This window comes from Melanostigma gelatinosum (assembly GCF_949748355.1).
Source record: "Melanostigma gelatinosum genome assembly, chromosome: 18".
NCBI classification, from domain to species: Eukaryota; Metazoa; Chordata; class Actinopteri; order Perciformes; family Zoarcidae; genus Melanostigma; species Melanostigma gelatinosum.
This window is the reverse complement of record NC_136651.1, coordinates 20702507-20719996: the sequence shown is the minus strand read 5'-3', so window position 1 is coordinate 20719996 and position 17490 is coordinate 20702507. Positions and strand designations below refer to the sequence as shown.

At 40.9% G+C, this 17490-nt stretch overlaps 1 protein-coding gene across 2 annotated transcripts; it reads left to right on the top strand.

Annotated features, from left to right (window-relative positions):
* The first annotated feature begins 262 nt into the window (after nucleotides 1–262).
* prrc1 (proline-rich coiled-coil 1) lies at nucleotides 263–11460 on the top strand. 2 transcript variants are annotated; one of them, XM_079288861.1, is made up of 9 exons: nucleotides 263–301; nucleotides 1189–1320; nucleotides 1482–1853; nucleotides 3901–4046; nucleotides 4661–4763; nucleotides 4844–5007; nucleotides 5429–5532; nucleotides 9156–9258; nucleotides 9523–11460. In XM_079288861.1, exons 2-9 carry the CDS (start codon nucleotides 1227–1229, stop codon nucleotides 9730–9732), a joined length of 1296 nt encoding a protein of 431 aa, XP_079144987.1. In that variant the 5' UTR covers nucleotides 263–301; nucleotides 1189–1226; the 3' UTR covers nucleotides 9733–11460. The 2 variants fall into 2 exon arrangements, with proteins under 2 accessions (XP_079144987.1, XP_079144986.1); XM_079288860.1 differs by having other exon boundaries at nucleotides 277–695.
* The last annotated feature ends 6030 nt before the right edge of the window (nucleotides 11461–17490 follow it).

The window sequence follows — 17490 nt, the reverse complement described above, 5'->3', positions numbered from 1 at the left end:
TATACACATTATTGCCCCGAATAAACAAAATGTATTTTCAACTTCACAAATGTGTTATTTGTCAATAGTTTCTGATGGATTATGTCCAGATCTGTATCGACTCAAACAGCCCAGCACACGGGACAGCTCGCGGCCTTTGGTGGTCACGTGGTTTGGGTTTCAACAAAGCGCTCTGGCCCTCAGGTCCGGGCGCTCCCGGTGATGGGAGGAGTCAACTGTCGAGCAGACGTGGCAACACATGACGTCATCACAAAGGGTCGGTGGTTTGTTCATGGAAGTGCAGAGCCAGTACTGCTAGCAGGTGAGTGGCCAAGATACTTCTCCTACTTGTCAAAAGAGGGGCGTGATATCCACTGCTGCTTGCTGCTGGATAATTAGATACAAATGTAACATTACACGTCACTTTTCCTATACCTACGTCTGTCTTTTGCTAGAGCCGAGTGTGTTTGTAGACGTGTAACGTTACAACCGCAGCGCGCGCTACGTTTGAGGAAGCTAGCAAACGCAGAATTAAGTCCAAAACAGTTTGATGTGGCGTCGCTTATAAACACTGTCAGATACAGGGTGAAGCGACACTTCTAGAACGTCTCAGTTAGATAGGCCCACCACTGTGTGAAACGAAGGTAGCGTTAACCCAGGACAGCTTGATACAGAGCTGCGAACACTGAACAAAAAGTTGGATCCAGTTGAACCAGGTGAGTGACGTGGTTGTTTCAATGCGACTTAAAGGTGATCGGATGAACTGTGTCTGCATGTGTGTCCCCAATTCATATTTGAATGCGACCTACCTGATCGTTTATAACAAGCGGCTAAATTCTTCCCAATTAAAGTTTAACGTTATTCTTACTGCACAGCGCTTTCATTTTTCATTAAAATACATTGCACATGTTTTTGTAGTAATATTTAGTATATTCAAGTCTCTTCTGTATAGCTTTTATTTGATTTCAGATATATTGTACATATTTGTTATAGTGTCTATCTAGTATATAGTAGTATTCATATGGTATTTTAAAGTCGTATTTTTATTATAATTTTCTTCCCTACCATAATTATTTTTATTGATTTTTGTACGTACTTTTTAAATTAATTTTACTGTTTTTATGTTATGCACCAAGACAACAAAGCCAATTCCTTGTATGTGAAATATACTACTCTACAATAATTCTGATTCATCACATCTTATTGCAGCTATATTGTGGGCTGAAGTGTAGTACAAGGCAGAGAAGATGATGGAAGAGAGTGGGATTGAGACTACACCTCCTGCCAGCCCTACACCTCTGACTGTGGTGGCGACAGTCAGCGCCCCTCCAATGACCATAGGTAAGACCTGATCCATGAGGTGTTGCTATGTGAGCAGAGTGTACCAGAGGGGTGTACTACCAAGCGCGTTGGACAGAGACATGGATGACCTGAACTGCATATTGAGCTGTTGACAAAAGAGCCAGTGAGAAGTGTCTCTGACGTGTAACTTTGTGTTCCAGGTCTGTCCAGCCCTCTGTCCCTTCCTGGCACCATCGGTTCCCCCTCGGTCTCCACCACTCTCGCCCCTATTCCTTCCCTCCCTGCGTTCAGCAGCCCCCTAGCCGCACACCCCTCACTGTCCTCTCACTTCCCCCCTTCCTCCACCCTCGCCTCCCCCTTCACGAGCAGCTCTCACTTTCCTCCCTCCACCTCCCCCTCTCTGCCTCCTCTGCCCTCCTCCGTTGGACCGCCTCCCCTGTCGGCCCCTCCCTCGGGCCCGCCCATGTCCACCTTCTCCATGAGTGCAGGATATGACATCACGCGGGGCCATGCCGGTCGAACGCCACAGACTCCATTGATGCCAACATTCTCCGGTCCTACCGCCATGCCAGGTAAGAGCTTGTCTTCTTCTGTAACACACATGAAGCAAGATTACAGTTAAGCCAGTCTTACTCCGTGTGTTTTCAAAACAGGTATTCCAATATATATAAATTCGTGCTGGGCAACGATTACAATTTTTTATCTCGATTAATCGCATGGATTTTTTTGCGATTAATTGCATTGTTATGGCAAAGTTCAATAATGAATTCAAAAGTAGTGTATTGCGCACTTTTATTTGAAAAGTACTGCTGTATGAACAAAAGGGCAATAACATTTGGTTTGTAAACACTTTAAACAAATAAGGTTCTTTTAAACAGCAGTATTCCCTTTACACAGTATAGCAGTTCTATCTCTTCACTATCTGTGCTCAGTGTGTGACTGTATGTGAAACGTTCCACTGCTGTGCAACAGGAATAAAATGTTTCAGCACGTTTCAGCAAAAATGTCTGTCTTCATGACAGTCAGAGCGTGTGAATGCAGCTCTACTGGTCATCAATATAATGCTGTAACTCCGAGGTGATGATGGTTACCCAGCGATCAAAGAATAAAGACACTTTACCCACAATTTAGGTGTAGTTTCCCTTTAACTCACGAGATGCAGCATGTTTTATACTTAATGTGAATATAATTCATACTTTGTTGGCATCTTATTCTGAAAACCGGATGTTGTCTCACGTTAATCTTTCTGCTAACAAAGTCCTTCGCTCCCGATCTGTGCCGTTTAAATGTGTTTCTGTGAATTTCAGCATATAGGTGCACTAAAGTAAGTGTCTGCAGCAGGGTAGGAAATTTACATATTTTTTGGGGGGCAATTTTTGCCCCCACTAACTGAAATCCAGGGGCATTTAAAAAAAAGTTGGGGGCACTTTTTGAAACTTGTGAAACAACATTTAACCTTTGTTCAAAATAATAAATATACTTATTTAGGCTTACAATATATGAGCAATTGTCATCAAATGGCAATAATAAGACTATTAGGCAGTAGCCTACAGATTCAAAGTGTTTTCTTTGATTTTTTTAACAGATTCTTAGATTCTTATTTCTTTGTGGTTATTTATTGTTATTAAATGTTTTAAACAACTATTAACAATTATTAAGTCAACGATGCCTTGATTACATATACATCAGTCATTGTATGGAATTATTGAGAAAAAATATTTTTGTAGCACCTCAAATATTGTGATATTACTCATTTTTGTCCTGAACTTATGAATTAGTTATTGTGTGGAGTTTTTGAGAAAAACATTTTTATAGCACCTTAAAAATTAAAATAAATGTGCCATTTGAAGGTACAAATTCAGTTCAGAGTTTTTACTTACGGTAGTAAAATATCTTAATTGACTGTCAGTCAGGTGTTATTCATTTCCAGCAACCTTCAAATCAAAGAATAAAGACACTTTACGCACAATTTAGGTGTATTTTCCCTTTAACTCACGAGATGCAGGTAGCATGTTTCATACTTAATGTGAATATAATTCATACTTTGTTGGCATCTTATTCTGAAAACCTGATGTTCGTCTGAAGAAACCGGATGTTGTCTCTCGTTAATCTCTCCATTAACTTTCAAAGTCCTTCGATCGCTCCCGATCTGTGCCGTTTGAATGAGTTTACCGTGAATGTCAGCATATAGGTGCACTAACATGTAAGTGTCTGCTGAGTTGACCGCAGTCACAGGTCTGATTTAAGAAGCGCTCCATTTTTTTATTCGTTTAGAAAGTTCGGGGGCATTTTTTGCCCCTCTCCTAGTGATATCAGGGGCAAAATTATATTTCTTAGGGGCAGTTTTGCCCTTTGCCGTCGTGTATTTCCGACGCTGGTCTGCTGAGTTGACTTTACCGCAGCGATGTCCAGTAGTCTCCATTCCTCCACCGCTGCCAGTGAGCAACGGACTTTCAAAAATAAAAAAAATGCGTTAACGCACTATAAAATAATTGCGATAACGCTTTAACTTGCCCAGCACTAATATAAATATGTAGTTATATAATACACACACACACACACGGTACAATTATATTTGTTATGTAGTTAAAAAAAAAAAATGCAAATGATATCTTCCAGGTGTAGTGCCAAACCCCATGGTGCAGCAGCCAGCCATGACGGGAGGATTAGATACGGGATCTCCCATCACTTTCCCCATGGAGCCGGAGGACCCCAGGGGGCCTGAACACACCAACACTGGTGGAGGCATCTGGGGCTTTTTCAAGGTAATGCCGCTCCAATCAAGAGGGGTTTGACATAACTTTAAAGCCCTTTGCAGACCGGGGGGTGTGGGTGCTACGTCTCCGCGACAACGCTGTCAGCATTATCAGCTGTAACCGGATTACCACATGCACAGAGGGAGAGTGACTTCAATACATCACTCCACTATATCTTTACACAGCTAATAGTTGTTAGCGGCTACCATAGACTGTCATCGTGACGCCGCCCATTGGTTTGTGGACTGATGTTTTGAAGCAGGAGATTCAGCAGGTACTGTGTGGGCGGGGATGGTCCTGTTGCAGATGAACCCCATAGGACATCATGTCCTGCAGCAGGTCGTTAGTACACACATTTTACTGATCGGTGGGGCAGGAGAGAAAGAGAGAGGACGGTCTATTCTTATACACATTTATTTTACAAAGCCACGAACAAGTGCATGTTGCATAATATATCACCTTTTAAAAGAAATATAAACGATTAGACGTGATGTGAGCTGTGTGGAAATGCGATTGATCTGAATGAATGTGTCCCAGTAGCACTATCTATGAGATGTTTCATCAGTCGGGCCCTGCACAGTGCTCTGACCGTCATGTCCTGTGTTTTGTCTGCATGTCCTCAGGGAGTAGCAGGTAACCCTGTGGTGAAGACGGTCCTGGACAAAACCAAGCACTCTGTGGAGTCCATGATCACCACTCTGGATCCCGGCATGGCTCCATACATCAGTGAGTCGGCCTGCTCTCTCCTCACCACTGCATTACCCTCATGATGAGAAACACTGATGCATGTTTGTATTGTTCTCCAGAGTCTGGCGGGGACATCGACATAGTGGTGACTTCAGATAAGGAGGTCAATGTGGAGGCAGTCAGAGACGCCTTCCAGGAGGTTTTTGGGATGGCCTTGGTCACCGGAGAGCCCGGTCAGTCCAACATCGCCCCGCAGCCTGTGGGCTACGCAGCCGGTGTCAAGGTCAGTTCACTGCTGCTTCTCCAACCTGCTTCTTAATAAATGCAAAGTAACAGAGAAGGCAGAACTCCATTTTCTTACAGGATCATTTTTCATCATACTTTTCCTTCGTACTCATCAGTTCTGCACAAAATGTTGGAAATAACAGGGGCGAGGTGTCCGTGTGTTCTGTGCAACCCATTCTTCACGTCTGAGCAACTGGAACCAAAAAATTCATTATCAAAATCCCACAGTTGTTGCTGATTAATTTTCTTTTGATTAACTATTAAATTAATCAATTAAGTGTCAACTTTCAGTCGTAGACTTCCATTGGCTGACAATTCCAGTTTTCTGTTCTAAATATTGAAAGAAATGCAAGTTCACTTTTTGAGGATGACAGTGTTTCATAGAGGAATCGTGTGTGTGTGTGTGTGTGCGTGTGCAGGGGGCTCAGGAGCGCATCGACAGCCTGCGTCGAGCCGGTGTGATCCATGAGAAGCAGCCAGTGGTCTCTTTGGAAAACTTCATCGCTGAGCTGTTTCCCGACAGGTAAGAACAAGAACCCTGACACACACACACGTGTGATTCCTCTATGCAACACTGTTGTCCTCAAAAAGTGGACTTGCATAGACACCAGGGGTGTAACTGTTCACAAAAGTCACGGTTGGGTTGGGTACGATACAGTGGAGCCACGTTTCGGTACAGTAGAAAACTATAAATGCCAGAGAAATGTACTTGATTTTAAAATATATTTATTCATTACAACTAACATCATGAAGTTATTCTTTGACTTTGAACAATGATGGAACTATACCTGAGTGACTCATCTTCTGGGGTGTCTTCTTAGCAACACATAAGCATCAAAAACTAAAACTGCTCCTTAATGTTATGTAGTATTGTTACTTACATCTTGTATTGTTACTTACATCTTGCAAAAGAGATTTTTAATCTCAATGGGACTACCTGGTTAAATAATATATATATTTTTTTATTCTTTTTTTTTATTCAAACGTATTCGGTTCGTCATGCGTACTGAACCGTGAGCCTCGTACCGAACGGTTCAATACGCATATCGTTACACCCCTGATAGACACACATGTCTATAATAATGTTGCACGATGTATCGATACTAATAGTAGCGATCAGAGCGCACTCGCTGCTCCGCTCCCTGTCATGCTGCCTGCAGGCATTGACTGCAAGGGGGTGGGGCTGCCCAGCGCTCACACAGCAACAGGCAGCACACACTCACAGCGAGTGATCGCTGGGGAGACATGCATCAAGGTCTGTGTACGTTTTTATAGTCTTTTTTACCGGTCAGTCGAAAAAACGACAATACACGGGTATTCTCGTTTTTCGTTTCAAACCAAAAACGGAAATGGAGGTCCGTGTATTGTCCCGACTGACATACAGAGACCCGTCTGCGAAACATGTTTCAAAGCCACACAGACAAAGTGAGGCAACACGTCTAACACGGCAAAGCACCTTTCAGACAGACACCGTGAACTTTTTAAAGAGTTCAAAGAACGAGGGGTAAGCATGAACACCCCCAAGCTCACCCATAGACAGCTAACACGAGCAGCCTTAGCCTAGTTAGACAACAAGCCGATATGATCTTGAGGTCACAATGCACACAAACGTGTACTAAATGAAACACAATTGATGCAAAATGGCGACATGCTGGCGGAGCCTGAGGGTGGATCTTCAGCTTATTCTTTTTATTTTTAGTTCAGGAAAAATAATTATTCCATGAATTCAGATAAAATATGAAGTGAAAATATCAAACTCACGATGCAAGTAAATGAAGCATTGTTTACCCACCCACTCCCACAGACAGTCAGACAGATGCCAGCAGAGTCAGCAGCAATCATGGCACCTTGTAGTTTTCATTAATATCTTGCTGTAGGCTAATACTAATATTAATGCCATTTGTTAAGTGTTCAAAAAGCTGGGCAGGAACAAGCTGGTAAAAAAGGGAACCGTACAGATGTTTTATTTATTACAAGTATAGATAAATATACCAGTATCTTATTTGTGGTACTGTATCGAATTCTGGTGTCGTGTATCATGATACTTATGGCAGGTCATTTACATTATATTAGAATGTAAAGAAGTTACAATCTAATAGAATGTAACTTCTTTACATTCTGATAGAATTGTCTTCTGAAGATGAACAGGACATTTTTCAGTTTCAAGTAATGACTGGGTTGTTCCTTTGGGTGCTGCTTTAGTATTGATCATGTTTTGATATTTGAGTCATGTTGTGGATGATCAGATGGAGTTATGATGTAGCAGTCGCCCAATTGCAGATTCAGCTTGAGCAAAACCTTTGTCTATTGTGTTCAAATCAGACCCATAGGAGTTTACAAGGCAGGCGTCCTTTCTCTAAGCACTGACCTGATGCATCAAGTGGATATGTTTTGCTGAACATAATATTATGCATTGGTCCTCTACATCCTCTAGTCTAATGAGCAGACTTATAAACGCACTGTTACAACTCCTTCATAGTGTCATATTGCTTTTCGGAGAATTATGATGATAAGTTCATAGCAGATGCAAAAGTATACTTATGTACAATATATTATGTTGAACATTGTTGCTCCTGAATGGATCACAGCCAACCCAATTATGTTCAACACAGCTCCATGTCCTTGGTCATGGTGCCACAGCACTGAAAAGAATAAACTTCATCATTCTCAAAATTCTGACCCTTTGCTTTTTTATTAACAGAATTAACTTGTACTTTTACTTTCAATGCTTAAGTACAATAAATATCAGATACTTTAAGACTTTTACTCAAGTAGTATTCTAATAGGTGACTTTTACTTTTACTGGAGTCATTTTCCAGTAAGATATCTTTACCTTTACTCAAGTATGGCTTTTGGGTACTTTATACACCACTGGTAAATAGCCACACCGCTTTATAACAAAAATCATAACACATTATCAAGCCTTTTACAATGACGTATACGGTCAAGTATAATATTACTTCATAACTGCTGGTCACTCACTTGCAAGGACCCGAGTGTATTATAATTCCCAGAGCTGTAATACATTATAATCTTTTGATCATTTGTTGGAATGTGAATATAAGTCACTCTAAGTGGTCATTGTTTCTTTAACCCTCTGAACCCCAAACACACCACCAGGTTCTGGAGGGTCTGCTGCTGCCAGAACACTGTCAAATGAAAAAATCATCCTCTGCATGTTTATTTTGGGATGCCGTTTGCGCTGTTGAAAACATAACTGCCCCCAACGACGTCACGGTGATGTCGTTGGGGGCCAGGAAGAAAAAACCCTGGAGACACGGAGAACATCGGTAACAACCGCTGGTGTCTTTCACAGTACGTCCCTAAAGCTTAGTTTATTCTCTCTGTAGTAAAGCGAGAAAACAACGTCATCACGGCCTGGGCGTCGTGCGTAAAGGGTCCGCAAGTCGTCGAGGCGCCTTCTTAATTTTACAATTTTAAGTTGACAGGATGTTCTTTATAATGCTTGTGCTGCTTGACTTGTTTCTTTACAGGGCTTGTATAAAGGCGATAAAGTAGTCCCTTAATATGAGTTTACAGATACTTACAATCCCTCCTCGACATTGTGGAGGATGGTTTGTGGCGTTTTGCACTCGTCTTTTTGCTTCTAGAGTATAAATGCCTCCATACATGCTCGGATCTGCAGAGGATCACACTACTGCGCCAAGCGCGAGTATGAACAAAGCTCCGATAGATAGAGATAAGATTGAATCTTCTCTTTAACTTGACAATGGCCACTTTACAGTGACTTATAATCAGCTTGTAATATACGGTACTATCTGCCAATACCTCAGGAATTGTATTCGATGCCGTCATATCGGTGGATATAATGAACTGCTCCTCAATAAAGGGAGACAAAATATAATTCTATGCACCCTATTTTGCACTCCTTCAGTGTTTTGTTCTTTAGATAAAATAAAGAACTGTTAATATGACTTCTGAGGGTGAAATACAAAGAGAAACTCTTGATGTGATACAGAGTCGTGTGTTCACACTGCAGATGTAGGCTGAGCATTGGACGTTTCAGAGAATAGTTGTCCATGCAGCAGCTCTGAATGGCCCATGGATCACATCTATTCAGTGGGAGGAGATGATGATGATGATGAATGCAGACATTTAAAAGCAGAATCGTTTTGTTGTATCAAGGTGGTTTGACATCGGCTGTCTGATCCTGGAGGACCCCGGTCACAGCATTCACATTGAGGTCTTCACTCAGGCAACTCCTCTGGCTCTGGATCATGTCCAACAGGTACAGATCAGCACTGTGGCTCACTTCAATAACCTAATGTCTCTATTATTATTATTATTATTATTATTATTATTATTATTATTATTATTATTATTATTATTATTATTATTATTATAATAATAATAATAATAATAATAATAATAATCATAATAATAATAATAATAACAACAACAACAACAACAACAATAGTTGCAGCTTGGTTTTCCTCAATATCACTCGCCTCCAGCAACTCACCCCACTGTTTGTGTTTCCTCTGCTGTGCAGGCTCAGTCCTTGACCCCTCCTGACTACAGCCTGCGCTGGTCAGGTCTCATTGTTACAGTGGGCGAGGTTCTGGAGCGCAACGTACCCAACATCAACAGAACAGACTGGCACCGGGCTGTGACAGGCATGACCCAGCGGCAAATGATCCAGAGCGCTGCCAAAGCTCTGGCTGGACTCTACAAACAGCAGCTGCCACCCAGGACTGTGTGAGGCTGACTGGTTCCAGTGTCGGTCACGTACTGGGAGCAGGTGGAGACGCGCCGGAAGAAGAAACCAGCTGATGGACCAGCAGGGTTCCTCGTGTCTCCCCATGCATCCTCCGCCTGTCCTTGCAGGGCAAAGCCAAATGCACATTTCTTTTGAAGATGTTACCGTTTCTGCTCACAGATGTTTCCTGACATTCCAACATGTCAGCAGGGTTAAGGCCGTCAGATATCAGGTCAATACTCGCCTACTCGGGCTTCAAAGAACCAACTAATCATCTCGTCACCCTCCCTAAAAGATTACACATTGTGAATATTCATATAGACAACCTTAACACACCTAGTTTTCTCCTTTCTGTTTCTGAACGCTCATGGTTATTGAAGAGACTATTACATGGACTGTGTTCTATATACTAGAGGTCATCACAGATCCAACAGTTCACTACTAATTCTACAGACCTGAACACAGAGAGAACACCAACACTTGTAGAGACGTGTAGAAAACACACCCTGACCCAATTACTCTGAATATAATGTGGACCGGGCCTTAGGTTGGCCCATGGATACTAGGTACTGACGTCCTCATTATATTCTGTAAGGCCCCGATTCCACCGAGAAACCTGACGCCTGCAGAACCATTGTTTTTCTATTGACCTGGCGTGCGCTCCTCTCTCCTAGCATTATAAAAATGTAAGTGTTCTAAACTTTTCAGCGCCCAGCTCAGAGTCTCAGTGCACGTCAATGTCACACTTGGCCCAGGCAGCCAATAATATCGAGCAAGAGGCGGGCTTTACTACTTTACCACTGCCTTCCTGTTTTGATGCCGGTAGATTCTGTAGGAACAGACAAATGCAGATGGAAGGTTGATATTAATGTTTTTTTATTGACAGTGAATTGTATAATTGTTCCCCTCTCCTCATACAACAGCAAGAGCTCAACGTCTGCTTGAATCCTTTTTTTAACCCCTCCCCCCCTCCCGAGGCTCATTCGAGTTTTTTCGAAGAGGCATTTTTGGAAGCGGCTGCACCTGTTGCGTGTCACGGTGTGACCGGGGCCGAACACTGTAAACTCTACTTTGTACTAAAGTTGTGGTCGTTTGTGTTCATGAAACTATGTTTGTACAGGAAATGATGCAAGGTATTTGCTGATATCCTGACACTACTGCCAATTTTACGTTTCAGAACCGTAAAGGGTGCATATTATGAAACATGTTCTCAGTGCTTGTGAACACACATTTGGGTAACTGGAGTGGCAACCAACCCACAAACTGAACTAACAACCCGGTCACTTTTTGTGGGCAGCCTTTGCAAAGGAGCACCTTTTTATTTATTTTTCTCGCAAGCCAGTCGGAGCAGACCGAGTGTTTCAGACTGAATACAGGCAAACAAAAACAAAACGTTCCTTAAAGAATGTAAACATGTTCGTGTAGAAACCCAAAATATAAGTATGAACCTGAAAATGAGTGTGATGTGTCCCCTTTAAATAGCTGGTACAAATGTTATTCTAAGGATCTTATGGTTTTTATTTCTTGCTGTAAATAACTTCTCTCAGCCATGGCCACCTTAACTTCTAGAGGGCCCTGGGGCTGAAATGAGCAGCCCTGTTGACCTGTTCCTACGCTTATTGCCTTTGCCAAATTCATGTAATAATTTGCTGTGTGGTAATTTGATTAAATGCTAATTAATTTGCTAATATGCTAACTGTAAAACAATGAAATAAAGGTGTTTAAACTAGATCTAGAGTTTGGGGGCCTGGGACTGTTTTCAGTAGAGGCTTTTTAAACACTGACTTGATATGAAGCACTAGTGCTGAAAGTGGTTCATTGTTTTGAAGCTTTTGATCCAGTCTACTGAAAAATATGGATGGGAATAGAAGTAGCGTCTTTTTGGTGGATGCAAACGCCTCGTCATCAGTGCTTTGCTCTCTTCGTAACGCGGCATTGCCTTCAGCTCCTCACTCTGAAGTCTGCATGCTGCTCTTTCTTTATGCTTACTTCAGTCATTTCCAGTGTCAATCCACTAAATTCATTTAGTATATAGTGTGCAACTGGGACACCGCTTGAATGGTCTGATGGGCTATATAACACGTTTTATATATTATGTATTAGTTTTAAGCATTCATTGATTCTTGCTTGTTTCCCCGTTGTCTGTATGCATTAGTTTGGTAACGACACATTTTGACCCCTGATTAATTGTAGCAGGATGATAATAGTACATGTGATTGGATAAGAAGGATACATTCATTTATTTCCTGCTCCTTCAGACAGTTGGCACACTGTCACAAACAGACGTCACTCACACAGCAGCTAAACGCTGTTGATGAAGTTTGAGGTGAAAGAATGTTCTGTGTATGTTGTAAATGTGCCTTTTACACAAATAAAATGAATCTCTTCATGCTGCTTGGTATCAATACTACATTCATGTTCCACGTGAACTTTCGAGGCAGGTTAATGTAAAGAGAGAATTTTGGGTCTTTAGTAACCTGGAAGGGGACGTTCTACAGTTGAAAATGTAAACAAAGAGTTGAGGTGGCCAAACTACGGCCCGTGGGCCAACTGCAGCCCGCAGATCGCTTTTTAAAAGATAAACCAGAATATGGATTGAGCATATTTCTAATTTCCTTGCGCTGTATGTACATCACACATCCTAGTTTCAAACACTAAATGACGACTAAATTCCTTGAAGAGCCGGTGTGTAGCATTTTGGGGATCTATCAGCAGAAATTAAACATAATATTCATAACTATGTTTACCTTCATGTATAATCACCTGAGACACAGAATTGCTTAGAATGAGCCTTTCATAAGGAGCAGGTCCTCTTTACTGAGTCTGCCATGTTGCTCTGCTTTATGGTCTGTGTGACTCTAAATGGATCATAATGTACTAAATGAACATCATGCTGTATTGAAGAAGACTTGAAACTAGAGATTGAGACATAAACTCATGTTTACAATGTTTACTGAGGGAATAAATCAAGAGAGAAGTAGAGTCATTTTCTCATAGACTTCTAAACAACCAGAGGAGTCGCCCCCTGGTGGTCGGTAGAGAGAATGCAGCTTTTAGTTTAGATTAGTAGGTTTTTTGGACAAGTATCTCACATATGTTCCATCCACATAACACCAATATGATCTATTTCATGTACAGGAGCTCCTCCTCATCCTCCAACTCTTTTGGCCATCCCATCTCCATGGCTGGAAGAAAGAATTATAGAACAATTGGATGATGATGAGCTTATATGCCTCGAATCAATAAGGTTGTAGTTGTTGTAACGGAGGTACTTGTCCAGAAGTCATATTCATCTTTTTACATTTCACAAAATATATGCTGAAAACTTATTCAAGGACCATAGCAGGTTAACTCTGTAAGGCCATCAAAAGTTCTCTGCTACATGTTAACAAATAATCTATCTTTCCATGGGAACAGAAACTCCTTGGCAGCTCCTTACTAAAAAGACTAACTGTGGAAGATACCAACTTATTTTTTCCATCCATATCAGCTTTAGCTGGTCTTTAGAATGTATTTGTACAGTGAACAGGGACTGTGGATTGTGTCCTCCATATCTCACAGTGAAATCACACCATGGAGAGAAGGAATACCTACAGATATCTCTTTCTAAATGGGGTGTAAATATCATCAATCAATTTGATTTGGCCTCTTTGTGTCATGAATTACAAATCAACAGTTAGGAACACGCTCTATTGTCTTTCTCAGCGCCTAATGTATTCTCAAAGTACTTCCCCTTTCGGGGTTTCTGTGCTCTAACTCTTTACTCTAGATGACTGAGCATGCGGTACACCATCGGGCATACTTTAACATGTTTTCCATTCTGTCAACATAGCACAAAGAAACCACGTTCATTCATCCATTCATGTCATAAGAACCACATTGTACTAAATTATGTGAGCACCACAAACCTCCACAAGGCTGGAGGCAGAAATCTGAAAACACCTGGGTAAATACAACCAGAACCATCTGCATGGATAGATACCACAAGAGGTCAGTGAGTAACCATTTGGATGAACAGACCCTTAAACAGAGATGGGCAGTATTTATATTACTTGTATTTGAAATACGTATTTCAATTACTTTGAGTATTTTGTAATTTGTATTTGATGGGGCTGATGAAAAATCGAATGTAATTTGTAACAAAATACTTTAGAGTGGAGTCATTTTGTATTTAAAATACTAAAAATACTTTCTCCACCAATCAAAAAACAGTTCACGAGTTCAGTCTTCAGATCTTCCAGTTCAATGTATTGTCTGTCAAGGTAAATATTTTATCTGAGTGTGACAGATGTCAACTAGCTTAATGTATAATTTATGTCTGGGTCTGGCTACACAGCCTATTGTATATACATGGTGATGGTTATAATATCAAGCTAGCGATGTATGCTAACATGCTAATGACGCTAGCATGCTGTCTATATACATGCTGATGGTTATATCAAGCTAGCGATTTATGCTAACATGCTACTGACGCTAGCATGCTGTCTATATACATGGTGAAGTGTTTATAATATCAAGCTAGCAATCGATGCTAACATGCTAATGACGCTAGCATGCTGTCTAGGCTAGTGCATAGCCAGGGTTTAGCAAGTTAACTTATCAGTCGAGTAGCTAGCTATAGGAAGAGGGAGATTGGGAGCTTGTATGTTCATGATAACCTTATCAAGAGACGTCTGACCATCTAATCTTGCACTGAATTACAAGTTATGCTGTATCTTCTCAATGTGGATGTCATAATGCCATATCAATTACTGGCAGATAATATAGTTCACAGTTAGCCAGGCTATGACAGTAGATGTCCATTTGTATATATATATATATATATATATATATATATATATATATATATATATATATATATATATATATATATATATATATATACACACACACACACACAACATTAAATATCCATTTTATTTTATTTAAAAGGCATATTATGAAAGTATTCTTCGTTTTATTATTTCATACATTCTACAGTTGGCCAGGTGGACAACATGTCTCAGCAAGATGATGTTCAAGAAGGACCATCAACAAGCACAGATGGAACCAATGTGTCTGCAATCTTGGATGGGACGTTCTTCAGTATTGTCTCTCAAACACCAGATGGGAAGATCCAGGCAGAGTGTAAACTCTGCACCAAAAAGAAGGCAGTAATATCTGGAACTCTTTTAGCCACATCAAATTTCAAAACTCACCTGAAGAGACTTCACCCTGACAGTCTTGATGATTTTGAAAGGCACAAGACAGTGTAGGCCTAATTATAGTGGCAAAAAGACAAACACCCCCTATAGGCAGACCCGCCTTTTTGAACACACAGTAACACAGGGTAAACTTGATTCTCTCATTACTTCGTACATAGTGAAGGGAATGCATCCTTTGTCTACAGTTGAACAAACTGAATTTGTTGAATTGATTCATGGATTAAACACCAATCTGACAGTGATTTCCAGACGTACACTGCGAAGGAGAATAGAAGCAGATTTCAATGCCAAAAAAAGTGATCTGAAAGAGAAACTGAAGACGGTGCAATATGTTTGCACCACTGCTGACATCTGGTCCACGCGTAAGACTAGCTTCATGGGTGTAACAGCTCACTGGATCAAGCCAGATTCAACTGAACGTGAATCAGTCGCATGCAGACATTTCCCAAGTCCACACAACTACAACCGCATTGCTGAGATATTAGAGGAAATCCACTGAGAATTTGGCCTGTCAAATGAAAACATCATTGCAACAGTGACTGACAATGGGTCAACTTTTGTAAAGGCCTTTAAGGAGTTCAACATATCTGTTGTTGCAGATGAAGACGAGAATGATGACACAGAAGAGAATGGACTATCCTTTGTAACCATCAATGCTTCAGAAGAAGAAGTGTCTGAAGGTGCAATCATCCTACCACCTCATGTGAGATGTGCCACTCATACACTGAGCTTAGTGTGTACCACTGATGCGAAGCAGGCGATGAAGGACTCTCCCACACTCTCCCGTCTGAACCACACAGCCATGGGAAAGTGCTCAGCTTTGTGGAATGCATCAAAAAGACCCAAGACGACAGAGCTCCTGTCAGAAGTGACAAAAGAACAGTTGAAAACACCATGCCCAACACGTTGGAATTCTATGTATGACAGTCTGAATCAGCTGGCCACTTTAAGAGACAAACTACCTGAAATGATGCAAATAATTCAGCTCCCTCCATTCAAAGAGGTGGAGCTTGACTACCTGGCAGAGTACTGCAAAATCCCTCCCCTCTTCACCTCCGGTTGAGAGACTGTTCTCATCTGCAGGAATAATATTCCATCCGCACAGGAGGCGGTTAACGCCAGAAATATTTGAAAAGTTAGTTGTTCTGAAAGGCAACTAAACTGGCTGTGATGCTATTCATATGTGATGAATATGTTCTTTTTTCACACTTTATTTTTCGGCTTTTCACCACAGACATTCAGATAACCTCCTTGGGTTCGTAGACTGATTTGTAATTGATTTGTAACCGTATCCCTGATCTTATGGATTGTCCTTTCTGCCTGTTGTTTTTGCAGTCTTTTTGCCAGTAGTTTATTTGCTTTGGGTCCCACCTCAAAGATGAATATGTTCTTGTTGATGCAAAGCCAAAGTTTATGGGCTGTTAAGTCCCATTAATAAAAATATATATGTACATAATCAATCAAGTTGTTGTCTTTTAATAGCTTTGCTTCGTTACACTGACATTCTGTGACTGTTCTTCCTTTTTGTGGGGTTCACCAGAGCTTTGTGTACGTTATATAGACCAAACCGTGAGAAAATGGAAAATCCAGAAAAAAGTATTTTCTGTATTTTAAATACAAAATACATGTATTGTATTTTGTTACATTTTCTGGCACCAGTATTTAGTATTTCATTTTGATACATTTATTTGAGGGGTATTTTGTATTTTGTATCAAAATACATTTTGATGTATCTTCGCCCATCTCTGCCCTTAAACACTCATCAACGGAGGAATCCTATCTGTCATACCTCACAGCTGCTGTATTCTGTTATTCCACTTTTTCATGACTGGCAATAACGTTGTTACTAATGACTTCCTATGAATTGTTTTCTGTTTAAATTAGTGCTTCTTGAAAATACAAATATTGGGGTCCTGGGGGTCCCCAGTTAAAAGCACCCAATTGCAGCTTATCCTGTTTAAATAGACAGATTTCCTAGAATTTAGATTTTAAAAATCAGAACGTCTGGCTTCCAGTATACACAATCACAATACAATATATCACAATATACTGTAACCCCTGTATCATGATACGTATCGTCAGATACTTTCCAACACTCATAATGATAGGAGAGATTTATTTCTTTTGTGGTGCACAGGACAAGTGCAAAAACTTTCTGAAAAAAATCACGTAAATAATCAGACCATCAGCTGAGTCTTCCTAAATGTTATACATTGATCCATGGCTGCAAACAGGGTTACAATCCTCCTATAATAGGAATTAAATCAGAGCAACAATCCAATGTTTTGTCAATTTTGAATCATGCTTGGGCGCTGCTGGACTGTATAGGCAGCAGAATTACATACATAAATGATGACATTGATGAGAAAACATGTAGGGAGAGAGGGGGGGGGGGTCAGCCTCCAAGGACTGATAATGGTCGTCAATCGACTCATGGAGATAAACATTTAACTGCAGAACTACATCAGTGATGTCGTCTGTGAGAGAACTGAAGACACTCTTCGTCCGTGATGCGATTATTTTCCAACTAGTCTCCTCACTCCGGCAGGGCTGCAAG

Coding starts and splice junctions, on each gene's coding strand:
- prrc1 (XM_079288861.1), top strand. CDS start 1,227: ATGATGGAAGAGAGTGGGATTGAGACTACACCTCCTGCCAGCCCTACA. Junction 5,533..9,155: donor GCTGAGCTGTTTCCCGACAG/GTAAGAACAAGA, acceptor TGTTGTATCAAG/GTGGTTTGACATCGGCTGTC. Junction 9,259..9,522: donor CTCTGGATCATGTCCAACAG/GTACAGATCAGC, acceptor TCTGCTGTGCAG/GCTCAGTCCTTGACCCCTCC.